Here is a 17,217-nt window from a genome sequence, read left to right on the forward strand (position 1 = left end):
CCCAGGACCTGCTGCTTGCTAAACCTGGGCACATAAATACAATATTAACTAATTATTAATACAAGGAATACAATCAAAATGTGTTTACGAATCTCCTTCTTGTCTTCCTCTCACATGGACTGCTCTGGGGATTTTTTTTACTTTTTTTTTTTTTTTGTAATTTAATACTCCCTACAACTGTACAACAACTCACCCTTATGTAACAGATAATACTCCCTACAACTGTACAACAACTCACCTTATGTAACAGATAATACTCCCTACAACTGTACAACAACTCACCTTATGTAACAGATAATACTCCCTACAACTGTACAACAACTCACCTTATGTAAACAGATAATACTCCCTACAACTGTACAACAACTCACCTTATGTAACAGATAATACTCCCTACAACTGTACAACAACTGTATGTATTAATACTCCCTACAACTGTACAACAACTCACCTTATGTAACAGATAATACTCCCTACAACTGTACAACTCACCCTTATGTAACAGATAATACTCCCTACAACTGTACAACAAACTCACCTTATGTAACAGATAATACTCCCTACAACTGTACAACAACTCACCTTATGTAACAGATAATACTCCCTACAACTGTACAACAACACCCCTTATGTAACAGATAATACTCCCTACAACTGTACAACAACTCAAACAGATAATACTCCCTACAACTGTACAACAACTCACCTTATGTAACAGATAATACTCCCTACAACTGTACAACAACTCACCCTTATGTAACAGATAATACTCCCTACAACTGTACAACAACTCACCCTTATGCAGATTATTAATTATTGTATATTTTATTTTATGTCTGTCATTCATTTGTGGTTTATCAAATGTATATATCACGATATGTTACTGGATACGCCAGCACATGTCTCCCGAGCCAGGAGGACAGGAAGAGCCAACCAGAGCAGGACGAGAGCGCCGCAGGACATGGTCGAACCTGACCAAGACAAAGAGTCTGCCTTAAATGTTAGTTTGGTGTGAAAAACCTTAAATAACTTATAATTTATCTTGTTTTAATCCTGTTTGATGAGAATGTTTTCTTCTTCCCACTCCTTTCTGGGTAATTTTTTTTGTAGTGGTTATTTCTTTTATGATTTCACTAATGTGATATGTTCCATTGTATAAGACTATAAATCTCTTACTTACTGAAAATAAATACAAAAATAAAATAAATGGATACTTTGCAGTGACATCACGGTAGGGCTATTCTGCATGTATGTCTTTGGGGGAATGTTCAGCAATTGAGACACAGTGGACTATGCTTTAGCAAACACAGCTAAAAGGTTTTTAAATAGTCAATAAACCTCAATAAAGTCTGAGCGATCATGGTCCTGTTTAGGAGTTTGATTCTTATAACAAAACAGTGAAAGTGACTGACTGAAAAACAAATCACCTCATCTTGTGTAGTTTCAACCAAGTCAGCTCTTAACACTAAACTCAGATTAAAGTCTAACAAAGACAGATTAGTGCCTAGAGTTACCATCACACCTCCAGGAAATGTTGATGACGTCGGCTGCAAAGTATCAATACATCTGTTCTGTCAATTTTCTGTTTATCTTAATGAATTTTGAGTTGAGTCTTTTACTAAGAATCCTCTCCCCAGACACTTTTATTCCTCCTGTACTTTGGTAGTTATTTAACATTGTAAATTCAGCTGAAATTCATTTTATTACTGCAAGCAAGAATTAAATAAATCAAATCAAAACCACTTCTCAGGTCGTCCACGTGCAGCGGAGAGAGTATTTATATAAAACCTTACATACTTTACAAATAAGTGACTATACTTTTGGTAATAATATTGGTAATTGAGCTATGATCTTTTTATTTTGATTAGCTGAGAAAAGTAGCAATTGATTGTTGTGAATGAAACTTAAAATCCAACAACTCACAAAATTTTAATTGACAAGGTCGCTACAAATCATCTGTTCACTTTGGAATTACAACACTAAGATGCACAATACACACTTAAAAATTACACGTTTATAGACTAAATAAAGTCAGGATGCTTTTTAAAAATATTTTGTTTAATGTAGGAAGGTACAAACTGAAATTTACCTGAAAATGGTGGACAGAGGAGGAGGTTTGGGGATCTCGAACTGATCGTCAAAAGTGAAATGAGGAAAAAGTCAGAAACACAGACTCAGCGCGTGAACTTTTACTTCTGCTTTTTGAAATAATGAGCATTTTATAAGGAGATATAGATTTAAAGCTTCAGTATGTCACTTTTCAGAATCAGTTTTATTGTCACATAAAACAGTGAATCTAATAGTAAAATATAAACTTTAAAGAGAAAGATAAAGACGTGCATTTTCTGTCTGAGGAGATTTTATTACTTTGCTGCAATGTTCCACAATATGCATTTAACTTGGCTAAACTGGGGCTAAACTGGGGCTAAACCAGGACTAAACCAGGACTAAACTGGGGCTAAACCAGGACTAAACTGGGACTAAACCAGGACTAAACTGGGGCTAAACAAGGACTAAACTGAGACTAAACCAGGGCTAAACCGACACTAAACCAGGACTAAACTGGGCTAAACTGGAACTAAACCAGGACTAAACCAGGTACTAAACCAGGACTAAACCAAGACTAAACTGGGGCTAAACCAGGACTAAACTGGGACTAAACCAGGACTAAACTGGGGCTAAACAAGGACTAAACTGAGACTAAACCAGGGCTAAACCGACACTAAACCAGGACTAAACTGGGCTAAACTGGAACTAAACCAGGACTAAACCAGGTACTAAACCAGGACTAAACCAAGACTAAACTGGGCTAAACCACAACTAAACCAGGACTAAACTGGGACTAAACCAGGACTAAACCAGGACTAAACTGGGCTAAACCAGGTACTAAACCAGGACTAAACTGGGACTAAACCAGGACTAAACTGAGACTAAACCAGGACTAAACTGGGACTAAACTGGGGCTAAACAAGGACTAAACTGGGACTAAACCAGGACTAAACTGAGATTAAACCAGGGCTAAACCGACACTAAACCAGGACTAAACTGGGCTAAACTGGAACTAAACCAGGACTAAACCAGGACTAAACTGGGCTAAAACTGGACTAAACCAGGACTAAACCAGGACTAAAACTGGGCTAAACCAGGACTAAACCAGGACTAAACTGGGCTAAACCAGGTACTAAACCAGGACTAAACTGGGACTAAACCAGGACTAAACTGAGACTAAACCAGGACTAAACTGGGACTAAACTGGGGCTAAACAAGGACTAAACTGGGACTAAACCAGGACTAAACTGAGATTAAACTAGGGCTAAACCGACACTAAACCAGGACTAAACTGGGCTAAACTGGAACTAAACCAGGACTAAACCAGGTACTAAGCCAGGATTAAACCAAGACTAAACTGGGCTAAACCACAACTAAACCAGGACTAAACCACAACTAAACCAGGACTAAACTGGGACTAAACCAGGACTAAACTGGGGCTAAACAAGGACTAAACCAGGACTAAACTGAGACTAAACCGAGACTAAACTGGGACTAAACCAGGACTAAACCAGGACTAAACCGACACTAAACCAGGACTAAACTGGGCTAAACTGGAACTAAACCAGGACTAAACCAGGTACTAAACCAGGACTAAACCAAGACTAAACTGGGCTAAACCACAACTAAACCAGGACTAAACTGGGACTAAACCAGGACTAACCCAGGACTAAACTGGGCTAAACCAGGTACTAAACCAGGACTAAACTGGGACTAAACCAGAGCTAAACCGGGTCTAAATCCGGGACTAAACCTGATTTTATTACTTTGCTGCTACAATGTTCCACAATATGCATTTAGCTTAACTATCTCCATGACGACAAGCACTACCAGGCTCAGTTACAGGGCAGACCTGGTTTTATTTCTGTATCTGTGTGTTTTTCAAGGTATTTTTGAGCAATACTAACACCCATAATGAAATACAAGCAAGACTGGTACATTTAAAGCCGCACTGTGAAACATACCAGGCATAATCTCCATGGAAACCTCACCAGAAAAGTTTCATCTTTAAACTCTTGATCATTTGTAACACAACACTCAGTACATTTTTAGGGAAACGAGAACTTTTTAAAACCACAAGATAAAGTGTGGCGAAACACAAAGCCATAGCTCCAGCACTTTTCACACTTTCTTTTCTAGTATTTATTGAAAACAGTCCTGAAAAGAGAATAAAAACAAAACTTTGCATGGAAACATCAGAATTCCGAATTAGAAAAGCATGAAGCCGTTGAAGATAATTTGTTTTTCTCTTCTGTCGGCGAAGTCTGAGGGTTGCTGAATTTCACGAAAAGATTCAAGCCAAACTTTCTGCCCCGCCTGCAACTGCAGCACCACGCCCCCAGAGAGGATCTGCAAAAAGAGACGGGGTTAGACTAGACTAAACCGGGATTAAAACCTGGACTAAACCAGGGCTAAACCAAGACTAATCCAGGGCTAAACCAGGACTAAACCAGAACTAAACTAGGGCTAAAACAGGACTAAAACAGGACTAAACCAGAACTAAACTGAGACTAAACCAGGGCTAAACCAGGACTAAACTGAGACTAAACCAGGGCTAAACCAGGACTAAACTGAGACTAAACCAGGGCTAAACCAGGGCTAAACCAAAACTAAACCAGGACTAAACCAGAACTACACCAGGGCTAAACTGGGACTAAACCACGACTAAACTGGGACTAAACCGGTACTAAACCTGGGCTAAAACAGGGCTAAACCAACACTAAACCAGGGCTAAACAGGGACTAAATCATGACTAAACTGGGCTAAACTGGGACTAAACTAGGGACTAAACCGGGACTAAACCAGGGCTAAACAAAGACTAAACCGGGACTAAACCCGGGACTAAACCTGGCTAAACCCGTACTAACCGGGACCAAATCAGATCTAAACTAGGACTAAACTAGGATTAAAACCAGTCCGGACCTGGTCAACATTGCGATTGCCGAAGTCACAGAACCCGAGTCGTTGAGTCAGAGCGTCGCTGTTGATGCCCAGACACATGGACACCTGTAAAACACCAAACAGCTGGACTCAAGGTGCACGAGAGTGAGGATCACCGGTTTTAACATTATTTAATATAACAGCATCTATTATTTAGGTCTTTTTTTTTTTTTTTTTTTTTTGCCAAATTATAACTATTGTGTAAATTAGTTCAGAGTTGCATAATAAATCTTTATCGAATCGAAATCACAATTTGAGTTGGTGCAATTATCAAAAAGGCAAAGGCTGCAGTAATTTAGAAATCAGATTATCTGTTCATATTTGGAGAACAAGAAAGTAAAGATACATGCTCTCAAAAATAATGAAATAAGTAAAAATAAAATAAAATACAGATACCTAGAATATTGATTTTATTTGCAGTACATTTATTTTTGTACTTAGTTACTTCCCCCCACTGTCACCTTGGCGACGCTGTTGAAGGTGAAGTAATAGGCTCCAGGTACTTTGCAGGTGAACTCTCCGGTCTGCAGGTCAAACTCTCTGGCCGACACCAAAAATCGCTCAAACAGCACAGTCTAAAATCAACAGGAAAATTGACGGTTTTAGGCCCAGACAAAGCTTTATCATAATGACAATAAATGACCACAAATAAATGCATTGAGAGCATTTTCATTTGCTCAAAGGTGCATCAGTCTCTGGCAACAAAGAGGAAGTGTACCAGGGCACGCTTCAGGCTCCATCAACTGAAAAATTGTGGCTCCTCTCTCTGTAAAAGCTGCTGTGAGCCTCTTCCCTTTGGTCTTAAATTGTTGGTATTAACCCGCTCTACATGATCCTGGTGTTTTTATTTTGCTATTTTGTCCATGAATTCCTATTTCTAATATGGAACTCGGCTCCAAATTATGAGCTTCATTTGACTGTAGCTGAACACACTCCCGTAGTCGACCTCTTTATACAGTCTATGCTCCAACATTTGACTCACATCTGCACTGCACTTCATACTGAGTACAATGAAGTGTCACAAAAACAGCATACATGGATTTCCCCATTTCTGTTCAACCTCAGTAATTGTATTCTAGTACTTTAGTATTACTTTTCAACTTTGGTGACCACAGCTGCTGTATTTATTCACAACACAGGAGTTTCATAGATGAGTGTAAATGTGTTACCTGTCCAGGTGTGGGATACCTAACATTTGTCTGGATCGCAGAGAAAGCGACATTCCTCTGTGGTGCCACCTCAGCTGAAAACAACACAGGACAACTATCACTTTGTAGAATATTTAACAATATTTATTTATTTTTCTATAAATTCTTAAAGGAACTGTATGTAGTCTGAGCTCTTACAGCTTTAAAAAGGTACTACAATCACATGCTGCCAGTGCCTTAACCTATACCACATAGAGGACACATCTCAGTGAAACCTCAGAACCTCCAGAATTCCCTCCATGTGCTGCAGAGGCTGCACTAGCACTGACTCATGACTGTCTGCAGGTGCTGGGGTTTAGGTTTAGGTTAGAGTTTAGGTGACCTTTCAGATCAGAGAGAGGCATTTTAGATTGAAACTAACTGGATTTCAGCACTGAGACTGGCAACTCAAATGAGAGACTCATGTGAGGCTCATTCTGCCTCCTGTTTCAATAACTGTCTTAAACCAAAACATCACATTCTGACCTAAACTACTCGGGTTCCACTTGGCCTTTAAATCCAATGTTTTTGTAATGAAGAATAGATCACAATAGTTATGAGTCAAAGCTATTGCTATTTAAGATAAATATGTCTATCTCACATCTGACGATGCAGATAATTCATGTTTATGGAATTTACAATCATACATACTGTTCCTTCAACACAGAAAACCCCACATTTACACTGTTCCCTCTTGTAACTCTCACCCTGGCCGATCTGCCCTCCGTCTAGGCCTGGGGACCCTGGTGGTCCAGGCTCTCCTCGGGGGCCCAGCCGCCCACTGTAGCCTTTTGGACCCATCGGGCCCTGGGCACCGCGCGGCCCTGCGTCTCCCTTCAGCGTCACAAAAGAGCCTGTCTTCTGCTCCAGCACTGCAGGGGGAGACAGAGACACAAGTGATCCACAGGGAAATACACTGGTTAGTGCCATGGATCTATTAAAGTTAGAGATACAGTTTATACGTTTGCATGGAAGAGGCCCTCCTCCAATCCAAAGAAGAGAAAACAAAAGAAGACAAAATACATTTTAAAACATGCTTTTAATGTGGTCTATTTCTTAGAGAAATAAATGATGCCCTGCTGGGGCTGTAAGCCACAAGATACAGTGACATCACACTGAGGCTGTTCTACATGTACCTGTATGTACATTAGCAAACCCTGTCAAAAAAGATAAGATATTCTGAAATCTCAAAAAATAAATAAATAAATAAATAAAAAATACAGACTGGATTTTTAAAAAGTGAGAGAGGCTAACTGAAAAACTGTTGGCTAATGCTAAGTAGCTTGTGACTGTAAATTTATGTGCAAGAGAATTGTTTAAGAGCACAAATCATCCCCGCTGTTGTAGTTACAGCGAAGTCAGTTCAGACAGAGCAGTGCCTACAGTTAGCATTACACCACCAGGGAATGTTGATGACATGAGCTGTAAAGTGTCATTAAGGAAATATGTTTAAATTCAGACTAGTCCACAGTCCCACCTGGCTCTCCCTTCTCTCCTTTGGGTCCTGGAAATCCATCTCGTCCCGGAGTCCCTTTCACTCCCGGACGGCCATCGTGGGGACAGACGTCACAGCGGATGATTGACAGCAGTGAAATCCCGCCCACCAGCAGCAACAGCCAATAGGAGCCTCCCATTTTCAAACTCACTGCACAGAAAGTAACATGCAAGGTTTTATTTTATTTATTGACATTTTTTATAGGTTTAACTTCAGAGGAGTAAATAGAGTTTTATGTGCCTCTTGCCTCAAGCCCCCAGACTTTTGTCGACAGGCCTGCTTAACTTTAAATTAATTCTTTAAATTAATAAAAATATTTTTAAAAGATGATCAAAATGTATCAGCAGGTTCATGCCATAGCTTTAGTTAACCAATCTAAAATTAGGTTAATATTAGCACAAACTACAGCACTAAAACAACAAAAGAGCTTAAAATGAAAACTTTAAGACTCATTTTTGGATATCAATGGATATAATTTTCTCATTTTGCAATCAAAGCCTGTTTTAACCACCCCACAGTTAAAACCGAACAACAAAAATGGATCTAAATGACGATTCTTTAGTGTTTAACTCACCGTCTTTTCTTCAGAGCAGAGACTGACCAAAACTATTCCTCCAGAGGCTCAAACTCCCAAACTCTCACTGAGGAACTGAAACTGATGAGATCTGCACCAATCAATGTAGCATTCAAAATATAACTTTCATTTTAAAGGGGCACGGTGTAACTTTTCTGGAGGGGGGTCCGCCATTTATTTTATATTTGCTTTAAATTTCGTAAAATGGCACCGAACCTATTCTGAAATTCCCTGCATTTGTTCAACGATGAAAATATCTTCATGTAAATAGGGACACCTCTCCACAGATCTGACTTATAACTTGGTGTGAAAGTAGTATTACATGGTTTTCGCGATGAAGATTGTTGAAGTTTGATGCCATGAAACATTCCAGGTAAAGCTTTAAGTGGAGTGACAAGCAGTGTTGGGAAGGTGACTTTTAAAATGTATCCCCCTACAGATTACAGATTACATACCCCAAAATGTAGTTTGTAACATAATCCATTAAATTACTTAAAGTGAGTAACGTAATCTGAATACTTTGGATTACTTGATTTGCTGTAGAGAAGCAAAAACGAGGATATTGTAACATAAGACTTTACTTAACCGTACTAAAAATATTATTGATAGAAGACGAGGAGACCCGTCCACGCAGAATGATTTAGTCCTGTTAAATCCTGTTTTAGACCTGGTTTAGACCTGGTTTAGTCCTGGTTTAGTCCAGGTTTAGATCTGGTTTTAGTCCTGGTTTAGTCCTGGTTTAGACCTGGTTTAGACCTGGTTTTAGTCCTGGTTTAGTCCTGGTTTAGTCCTGGTTTAGACCTGGTTTAGACCTGGTTTTAGTCCTGGTTTAGTCCTGGTTTAGACCTGGTTTAGTTCTGCTTTAGTCTTGGTTTAGACCTGGTTTAGACCTGGTTTTAGTCCTGGTTTAGTCCTGGTTTAGTCCTGGTTTAGCCCTGGTTTAGACCTGCTTTAGTTCTGCTTTAGTCTTGGTTTAGACCTGGTTTAGACCTGGTTTTAGTCCTGGTTTAGACCTGGTTTGGACCTGGTTTAGTTCTGCTTTAGTCTTGGTTTAGACCTGGTTTAGACCTGGTTTAGACCTGGTTTAGTTCTGCTTTAGTCTTGGTTTAGACCTGGTTTAGACCTGGTTTAGACCTGGTTTTAGTCCTGGTTTAGACCTGGTTTAGACCTGGTTTAGTCCTGGTTTAGTCCTGGTTTAGCCCTGGTTTAGACCTGCTTTAGTTCTGCTTTAGTCTTGGTTTAGTCTTGGTTTAGACCTGGTTTAGACCTGGTTTAAGACCTGGTTTAGACCTGGTTTAGACCTGGTTTTAGTCCTGGTTTAGACCTGGTTTGGACCTGGTTTAGTGTCCGGCAATGAGTAGAATTACCGGAATTAAAAAAAAAGGAAAAAAAAGGGATATAGCCCGAAATGTGAAAACAGGAAAACACCGCCGTGTAATCCATTTATTTCAACAAAGTAACTGTAATCCAATTACCACTCACTGAAACAGTAACTGTAACTGAATACAGTTACTCATAATTTGTACTCTGATTACGTAACTCCGGTACATGTAATCTGTTACTCCCCAACACTGGTGACAAGACAACTTTTAAAAGTATATTGGTTTTATTGTCTATTTGGACCAGTTAAACATGAAAGCAACGACGTGTGTGTGTTAGATTTGCGACAGAATATCTAGTAGATGATGTTGTAACTTTGTTTAGAAAGGCGCTGTATAAATAAAATATCATTGTATTATAATAGGACATTCACACTGTAGCCTATGATATTATATATTTAACACTATTTAATATAAAAATGTCAATGTTTCCAGTCATGTCTTTCTCTTATGTAGTGGGAGCCTTATTTGATAGAAGATATAGGCCTGTCGAAATGACCTCCTTATATAAAGAATGGTGATTCTACAGTGAGAGCATTATTCGATGGCTAAAGTTTCCTGTCGATATCTGCTGCCTTTAGTTGGAGCCCTATTTGAGCAGAATATGAAAAATGAAATGAACAACCTACACATTTTCATATAAATGAGTTGAAATGTGACATAACTAAGGTTCATCAGCCGGTCTCACTTTGTGGAAACCGTCTGACCTCGCAGCGTTAGGTTTTGTTCCCTCGACAGTAGGCAGGTACTTTTTTGATTTAACCAATTGCTGCTATTTGGTCGTAGTCCTGGTCTGGTTTCTGTCTGGTCCTTTTCTCAGTCCGCGTGCGTCTCAGTCCCATCCTGGTCTTGGTCCCGATCTCAGTCCTGGTCTTAGTTCTGGTCTGATCCAGGTCTCAGTTCCCATCTCAGTCCTGGTCTTAGTTGTGGTCTGGTCCCGGTCTGGTCCCAGTCTCAGTCCTGATCTTAGTTCTGGTCTGGTCCCAGTCTCAGTCCTGGTCGAATGAGCATGGACATGGATTATACATGGATGATCCCTGTCTCCTTTTCCTATTTTTGTATAAAGGCTGAATCTTGACAAGGTTTAAAAAACATAGTAGAGCGCTTCCTCTGTTACCACATGACATCACAAGGTGGAAGCGAAAACATTATAAATGAGAAAATAGAGTAATATAATGTAGAAAAATCTGCCTGTTTCAACCCCCCACACACTCTTGACTCTGCTGTTGTGTCCTTGGGCAACACACTACCTGCTTTTCCTCCAGTGTTTCGTATTTGTCATGTATTTGTTAAGCCGTCCACAGGGGGTTTATGCAAATGTCACAGAAACCCTGCAACGTACTTTTTTGATTTAACCAATCGCTGCTATTTGGTCGTGACGTATGTAATGCGCTGCTAACGGGGATAACTGCTATATTAAGCTTTTCCCAAATCCTGTAGGAAGAAGGGCAGTAACGTCTTTCCCCTTGATAAAATTCACCAAACATTCTCTTTGTTCCGGCTTTAAATCCTCGATCTCGAGAATCGTTGCCAACGCAGAATGTCTGTCTTCGTCTACATCCATCTCGACCGCTTTGTTTACTGTTGTGCTGTACCACAAAAAGGGACCCAGACAGGCGTGACGAGTTTGACGTCATGGCTTCACAGCTCTTCACTGATTGGCCGGTGCGCGATCTACAACTTCCGGGGTTCTTGCAAACCGTCTAGTGTATTCTGATCCCTGACCTAGTCGCTGGAGAGAAATGAAATTGAGCGGAGGCACTAGGTGGCGCCAGCCTGGCTAATAAAGTATAATCAAACAGGATCAACCCGCTGTCTCTAATCCAAAGAAATATGTCGTAAAACTGGAGAGGTCAGGATTTGGCTTTATTAGATCTATACAACTGTAAAGGAAAAAACATAAGATCGCTTATTTTGATGGGGTAGCGTCACTGTTGATTTAAGCTGCTGGTAGTTCATTTTGACTAAACACCCCTAGCCAGAAAAAGGTTACAGAGTGCGTCTTTAAATTATTTTCAAGATTTACTCCAGATTACTTTAGGCTTTTTTTTTAACTACTGTGGTTACATACAAACACTTTAGTAGCAGATTTCTGGAGTTGTCCAGTTGTTATTCTTTCTGGTCCTTCATACTCACATCACATTTTGCAGTTTGTTTTTTATTGATACTTTGCAATGACATCACACTGGGGCAGCTCAACATGTATCTGTATTGACGTAACGTTCACCAGTTACCATGGTGACGCAATGCACACATTAGCAAACACAGTCAGACAAGTTTTAAGATTGTCTGAAAACTCAAGAAAAAAACACAAAAGAGCACATTTTCAGGAGCCTGTGATCAGTCCGAGAGTTCACGGTCCTGTTTAGGAGTTAGATTTTCAATAAAAAGGTGAGAGTGACTGACTGAAAAACTGTCATGTTATTTGAGAGAGACTTTAACACCACAAACCAGCTCTTCTGTTGTAGTTCCAGCTAAGTCAGTTCTTTCTGGTGAGATTTTGTGCAGTTTAAAAGTCTATGAAAGCGTCAGACAGAGCAGTGTCTACAGTTAGCACCACACCACCCGGGAAAGTTGTAAGCATCAGCTGCAAAGTATCAACCCCAGAAATCTACTAATAATCAGATTTTTTGTGCATGTAAACACAGCCACTGTAGCTTTGGCATTTTCCTGTAACAGAACTCAAAATAAAGTGGATGACAAAGCTTTAGTTGGTGTTAAGTTTGTCTTTTTGTCTGTGAAATGCAAACGGGGCACTTCAAGACTGCACTGGGATCTTCTAGTTTAAACCTGCACTAGAAATGACTTAAATACTTTGATCTATGGAGGACAAACTACATGCCTCTCGACTGACCAAACAATAGAAATGCAGCGGACCAGAGTTTGAGAAACACTGGCCTCATATCTTACATTTACTTTATTTGGATTTTCTTTTTAAATTTTAGTTTCTGTTATCGTCTACTGAGAAGTTTAGAATAAGAACATAAGAACACACGATAACTGATCTCTTATTTATGTCTTTGAACTAAATGGATGGTTTGGTCATTGCACAGAACCCCAGAACAGTACCGCCCTCTAGTGGCCAAACTGCACTGGCTTCAGAAAAACACGAAAGGAAACCGTTTCAGATTTTAGTTTTGCATCATTAAAGGGTGAAGGAACCGTTCAAATGAGCTCATTCACAAACACATCGCATCACTAGAAACTAATCATTTTAAATAAAGTGGAACAGTTTTTAGAGCTCAAGATCCATACACTCCTAGAATACAACTATAATTAAAATCAAATAAATAAATAAACATAACTTAAATAATCAGCTTCGGGCACCATGGGATTGTGGTTTACGCAGTAAAGTAAAACAAACTCAATGTCCAGATCCAGAGATGCATTTAGCAAGATTTATTCCAGGTTTTAACAGGCAAACAACAAGCATACATGTTTAGGCTACTTGGTGCTTCTTCTGCTGGCTGGTAAAAACCATAGGCCCACCCAGGTGCACTCTGGTCCTGTTGTAAAAGGTAAAAGGTAAATAATAACAAATTAGACAAATAAGGAAAAGTAATAGCAAAAATGTATTATACAAATGAACAAAACTGAATTAGTAAACTAATTGACAAACAAAAATAGTAAACTAATTTTGGAATAAACTAAATAAGCAAATAGCTCCTACAGTCCATGATGAAATAGAAGAAGCTTTAACTTTCTGCAAAACTGTCATTAATCTTTCTCATAAAAAAAAAAAAAAAAAAAGAGTATTGAAATTTTCGCTGTACCAATATTTGTAGTACCAATTTTGAGGAGCATTTAATCATAGTAAAATCCCGGCCTTTAACACTGACTCTATATTTTCAGCAGTCTAAATCTTTATACATTTTTGGCATCAAAACTATACAATATATTATGCATGTATCTCTTTATCCTATCCTAAAGTTACTACTGCATGTTTTGTTGTTACAGAAAAGCCTCTGAAGAAACCGGTGCCCATTCATGAACAGACCGTGAGGGAAGAGAAGTGCAGATACCAGAGGTTCCATGGGGCATTCACTGGAGGGTTTTCTGCTGGATATTTCAGTACTGTCGGCTCCAATGAAAGTCAGTGAACATATTTTATTTCTGCAGTCTTCTTCTTGTTTCTTTAGCATGTGTTTTAAAATGTATTATGTATGTAATGGATTACTTGATTTGCTGTAGAGAAGCAAAGACTAAGATATCGTAACATAAGGACAATAAAAAGTCCAGACTTTACTTAACCGTATTAAAAATATTATTAATAGAAGAGGAATAGACACGGTCTGCGCAGCATGATTTAGTCCTGTTAAATCCTGTTTTAGTCCTGGTTTAGTCCTGGTTTAGTCCTGTTTTAGTCCTGGTTTAGTCCTGGTTTAGTCCTGGTTTAGTCCTGGTTTAGACCTGGTTTAGACCTGGTTTAGTCCTGGTTTAATCCTGGTTTAGTCCTGGTTTTAGACCTGGATTTAGACCTATTTTTAGACCTGTTTAGACCTGGTTTAGACCTGGTTTTAGACCTGGTTTTTTAGACCTGTTTTAGACCTGTTTAGACCTTTGTTTAGACCTGGTTTAGTCCTGGTTTAGTCCTGGTTTAGTCCTGTTTTAGTCCTGGTTTAGACCTGGTTTAGACCTGGTTTTAGTCCTGGTTTAGTTCGGGTTTAGTCCTGGTTTAGTCCTAGTTTAGACCTGGTTTTAGTCCTGGTTTAGACCTGGTTTTAGACCTGGTTTAGTCCTGGTTTAGTCCTGGTTTAGTCCTGTTAAATCCTGGTTTAGTCCTGTTTTAGTCCTGGTTTAGTCCTGGTTTTAGTCCTGGTTTTAGTCCTGGTTTTAGACCTGGTTTAGACCTGGTTTAGTCCTGGTTTAGACCTGGTTTTAGTCCTGGTTTAGTCCTGGTTTAGACCTGGTTTTAGACCTGGTTTAGACCTGGTTTAGTCCTGGTTTAGACCTGGTTTAGACCTGGTTTAGTCCTGGTTTAGTCCTGGTTTAGACCTGGTTTAGACCTGGTTTTTAGACCTGGTTTAGTCCTGGTTTAGTCCTGGTTTAGACCTGGTTTAGACCTGGTTTTAGACCTGGTTTAGACCTGGTTTAGTCCTGGTTTAGTCCTGGTTTTAGACCTGGTTTAGACCTTTTTTAGACCTGGTTTAGTCCTGGTTTAGTCCCTGGTTTTAGTCCTGGTTTAGACCTGGTTTTAGACCTGGTTTAGTCCTGGTTTAGTCCTGGTTTAGTCCTGGTTTTAGACCTGGTTTAGACCTGGTTTAGTCCTGGTTTAGTCCTGGTTTAGACCTGGTTTTAGACCTGGTTTAGACCTGTTTAGACCTGTTTAGACCTGGTTTAGTCCTGGTTTAGTCCTGGTTTAGACCTGGTTTTTTAGTCCTGGTTTAGTTTTACCTGGTTTCCTGGTTTTAGTCCTGGTTTAGACCTGGTTTAGTCCTGGTTTAGACCTGGTTTAGACCTGTTTAGTCCTGTTTAGTCCTGGTTTAGTCCTGGTTTAGTCCTGGTTTAGTCCTGTTTTAGTTTTTTAGTCCTGGTTTAGTCCTGGTTTAGTCCTGGTTTAGACCTGGTTTTAGACCTGGTTTAGACCTGGTTTAGTCCTGGTTTAGACCTGGTTTAGTCCTGGTTTTAGTCCTGGTTTAGACCTGGTTTTAGACCTGGTTTAGACCTGGTTTAGTCCTGGTTTAGACCTGGTTTAGACCTGGTTTAGACCTGTTTAGTCCTGGTTTAGACCTGGTTTAGACCTGGTTTTAGACCTGGTTTAGACCTGGTTTAGTCCTGGTTTTAGACCTGGTTTAGACCTGGTTTAGACCTGGTTTAGACCTGGTTTAGTCCTGGTTTAGACCTGGTTTAGACCTGGTTTTAGACCTGGTTTAGTCCTGGTTTAGTCCTGGTTTAGACCTGGTTTAGACCTGGTTTTTAGACCTGGTTTAGACCTGGTTTAGTCCTGGTTTAATCCTGTTTAGTCCTGGTTTAGACCTGGTTTAGACCTGGTTTTAGACCTGGTTTAGGCCTGGTTTTAGACCTGGTTTAGTCCTGGTTTAGGCCTGGTTTTAGACCTGGTTTAGACCTGGTTTAGACCTGGTTTAGTCCTGGTTTAGACCTGGTTTAGTCCTGGTTTAGTCCTGGTTTAGACCTGGTTTTAGACCTGGTTTAGTCCTGGTTTAGTCCTGGTTTAGACCTGGTTTTAGACCTGGTTTAGTCCTGGTTTAGTCCTGGTTTAGTCCTGGTTTAGACCTGGTTTTAGACCTGGTTTAGACCTGGTTTAGACCTGGTTTTAGACCTGGTTTAGACCTGGTTTAGTGTCCAGCAATGAGTAGAATTACTGAAAAAAAAAAGAAAAGGGGATATAGCCCAAAATGTAAAAAACAGGAAAAGACCGCCATGTAATCCATTTATTACAACAATGTAATCTGTAACTGTAATCCAATTACCACTCACTGAAACAGTAACTGTAATTGAATACAGTTACTCATAATTTGTACTCTGATTACGTCACTCTGGTACATGTAATCTGTTACTCCCCAACACTGAGTATATATAAAAAAACCTCCTTGAAGCCAATGGGAAGCCACTTGCACAAGTGTTCATCAAATGTGGCATATACCAAAGAGACTCACTGTCCCCACTGCTGTTCTATTCTGTTCTGCATAAGTCTGAACCCCCTCAGCCCCAAATCATCGACCGCACTGGCTACGGATACCGACAGACATCGGAATGTCATTCGGGCTTGAGAAATGTAGTAGGATGGTGACAAAGAGAGGGAAGGTAGTCCACACAGAGGGGGTGTCACTCCCAGAGGGAACAATAGCAGACGTTGAGGACAGTTACAAGTACCTTGGTATCCCACAAGTAAATGGCAACCTCGAAGAGGCAACAAGGAAAGCGGCTACGGCCAAATACCTGCAAAGAGTGAGACAAGTCCTAAAAAGCCAGCTCAATGGTAAGAACAAGGCACAGGCAATCAACAGCTACGCCCTGCCAGTGATCAGATACCCTGCAGGAATCATAAGCTGGCCAAAGGAGGAGATACAGACCACAGATGTTAAGACACGAAAGTTTCTGAACATGCATGGAGGGTTCCATCCCAAATCCAGCACCCTGAGACTGTACGCAAGATGGAAGGAAGGAGGCCAAGGACTAGTGAGTGTGGGAACCACTGTCCAGGATGAAACATCCAAGCTCCTTGAGTACATCAAGGACAAGGCCCCGGCAGATGAGGTGCTCAGAGAATGTCTCAGACAGTGGGGTCCAGAGGAAGAGGTGCTGGAGGGACCATCATGGCAGGACAAACCCCTACATGGGGCGTACCACCGGAACATAACTGAAGTGGCTGATATCAAGAAATCCTACCAATGGCTTGAGAGGGCTGGTCTGAAGGACAGCACAGAGGCACTGATCCTGGCTGCTCAGGAGCAGGCCCTGGGCACTCGAGCAATAGAGGCCCAGATCTACCACACCAGACAAGACCCACGGTGTAGACTGTGCAAAGAGGCTCCTGAGACAGTCCAGCACATAACTGCAGGGTGTAAGATGCTGGCAGGGAAAGCATACATGGAGCGACATAACCAAGTGGCGGGCATAGTGTACAGAAAC

At 40.3% G+C, this 17,217-nt stretch overlaps 1 protein-coding gene across 1 annotated transcript; it reads right to left on the reverse strand.

The window, feature by feature from the left end:
- Positions 1-4,167: 4,167 nt before the first annotated feature.
- LOC110173580 (complement C1q subcomponent subunit A-like) lies at positions 4,168-8,360 on the reverse strand. The gene is made up of 7 exons (XM_055159366.1): positions 8,246-8,360; positions 7,654-7,821; positions 6,884-7,048; positions 6,159-6,232; positions 5,451-5,564; positions 4,972-5,055; positions 4,168-4,398 (listed from the first exon to the last, which is right to left on the reverse strand). The coding sequence occupies exons 2-7, from the start codon at positions 7,808-7,810 to the stop codon at positions 4,258-4,260; spliced, it is 735 nt and encodes a 244-aa protein (XP_055015341.1). The 5' UTR covers positions 7,811-7,821; positions 8,246-8,360; the 3' UTR covers positions 4,168-4,257.
- Between the last annotated feature and the right edge of the window lie 8,857 nt (positions 8,361-17,217).

Source organism: Boleophthalmus pectinirostris, unplaced genomic scaffold (genome assembly GCF_026225935.1).
Source record: "Boleophthalmus pectinirostris isolate CB_2022bp ecotype Guang Dong unplaced genomic scaffold, ASM2622593v1 HiC_scaffold_23, whole genome shotgun sequence".
In the NCBI taxonomy this organism is placed as follows: Eukaryota; Metazoa; Chordata; class Actinopteri; order Gobiiformes; family Gobiidae; genus Boleophthalmus; species Boleophthalmus pectinirostris.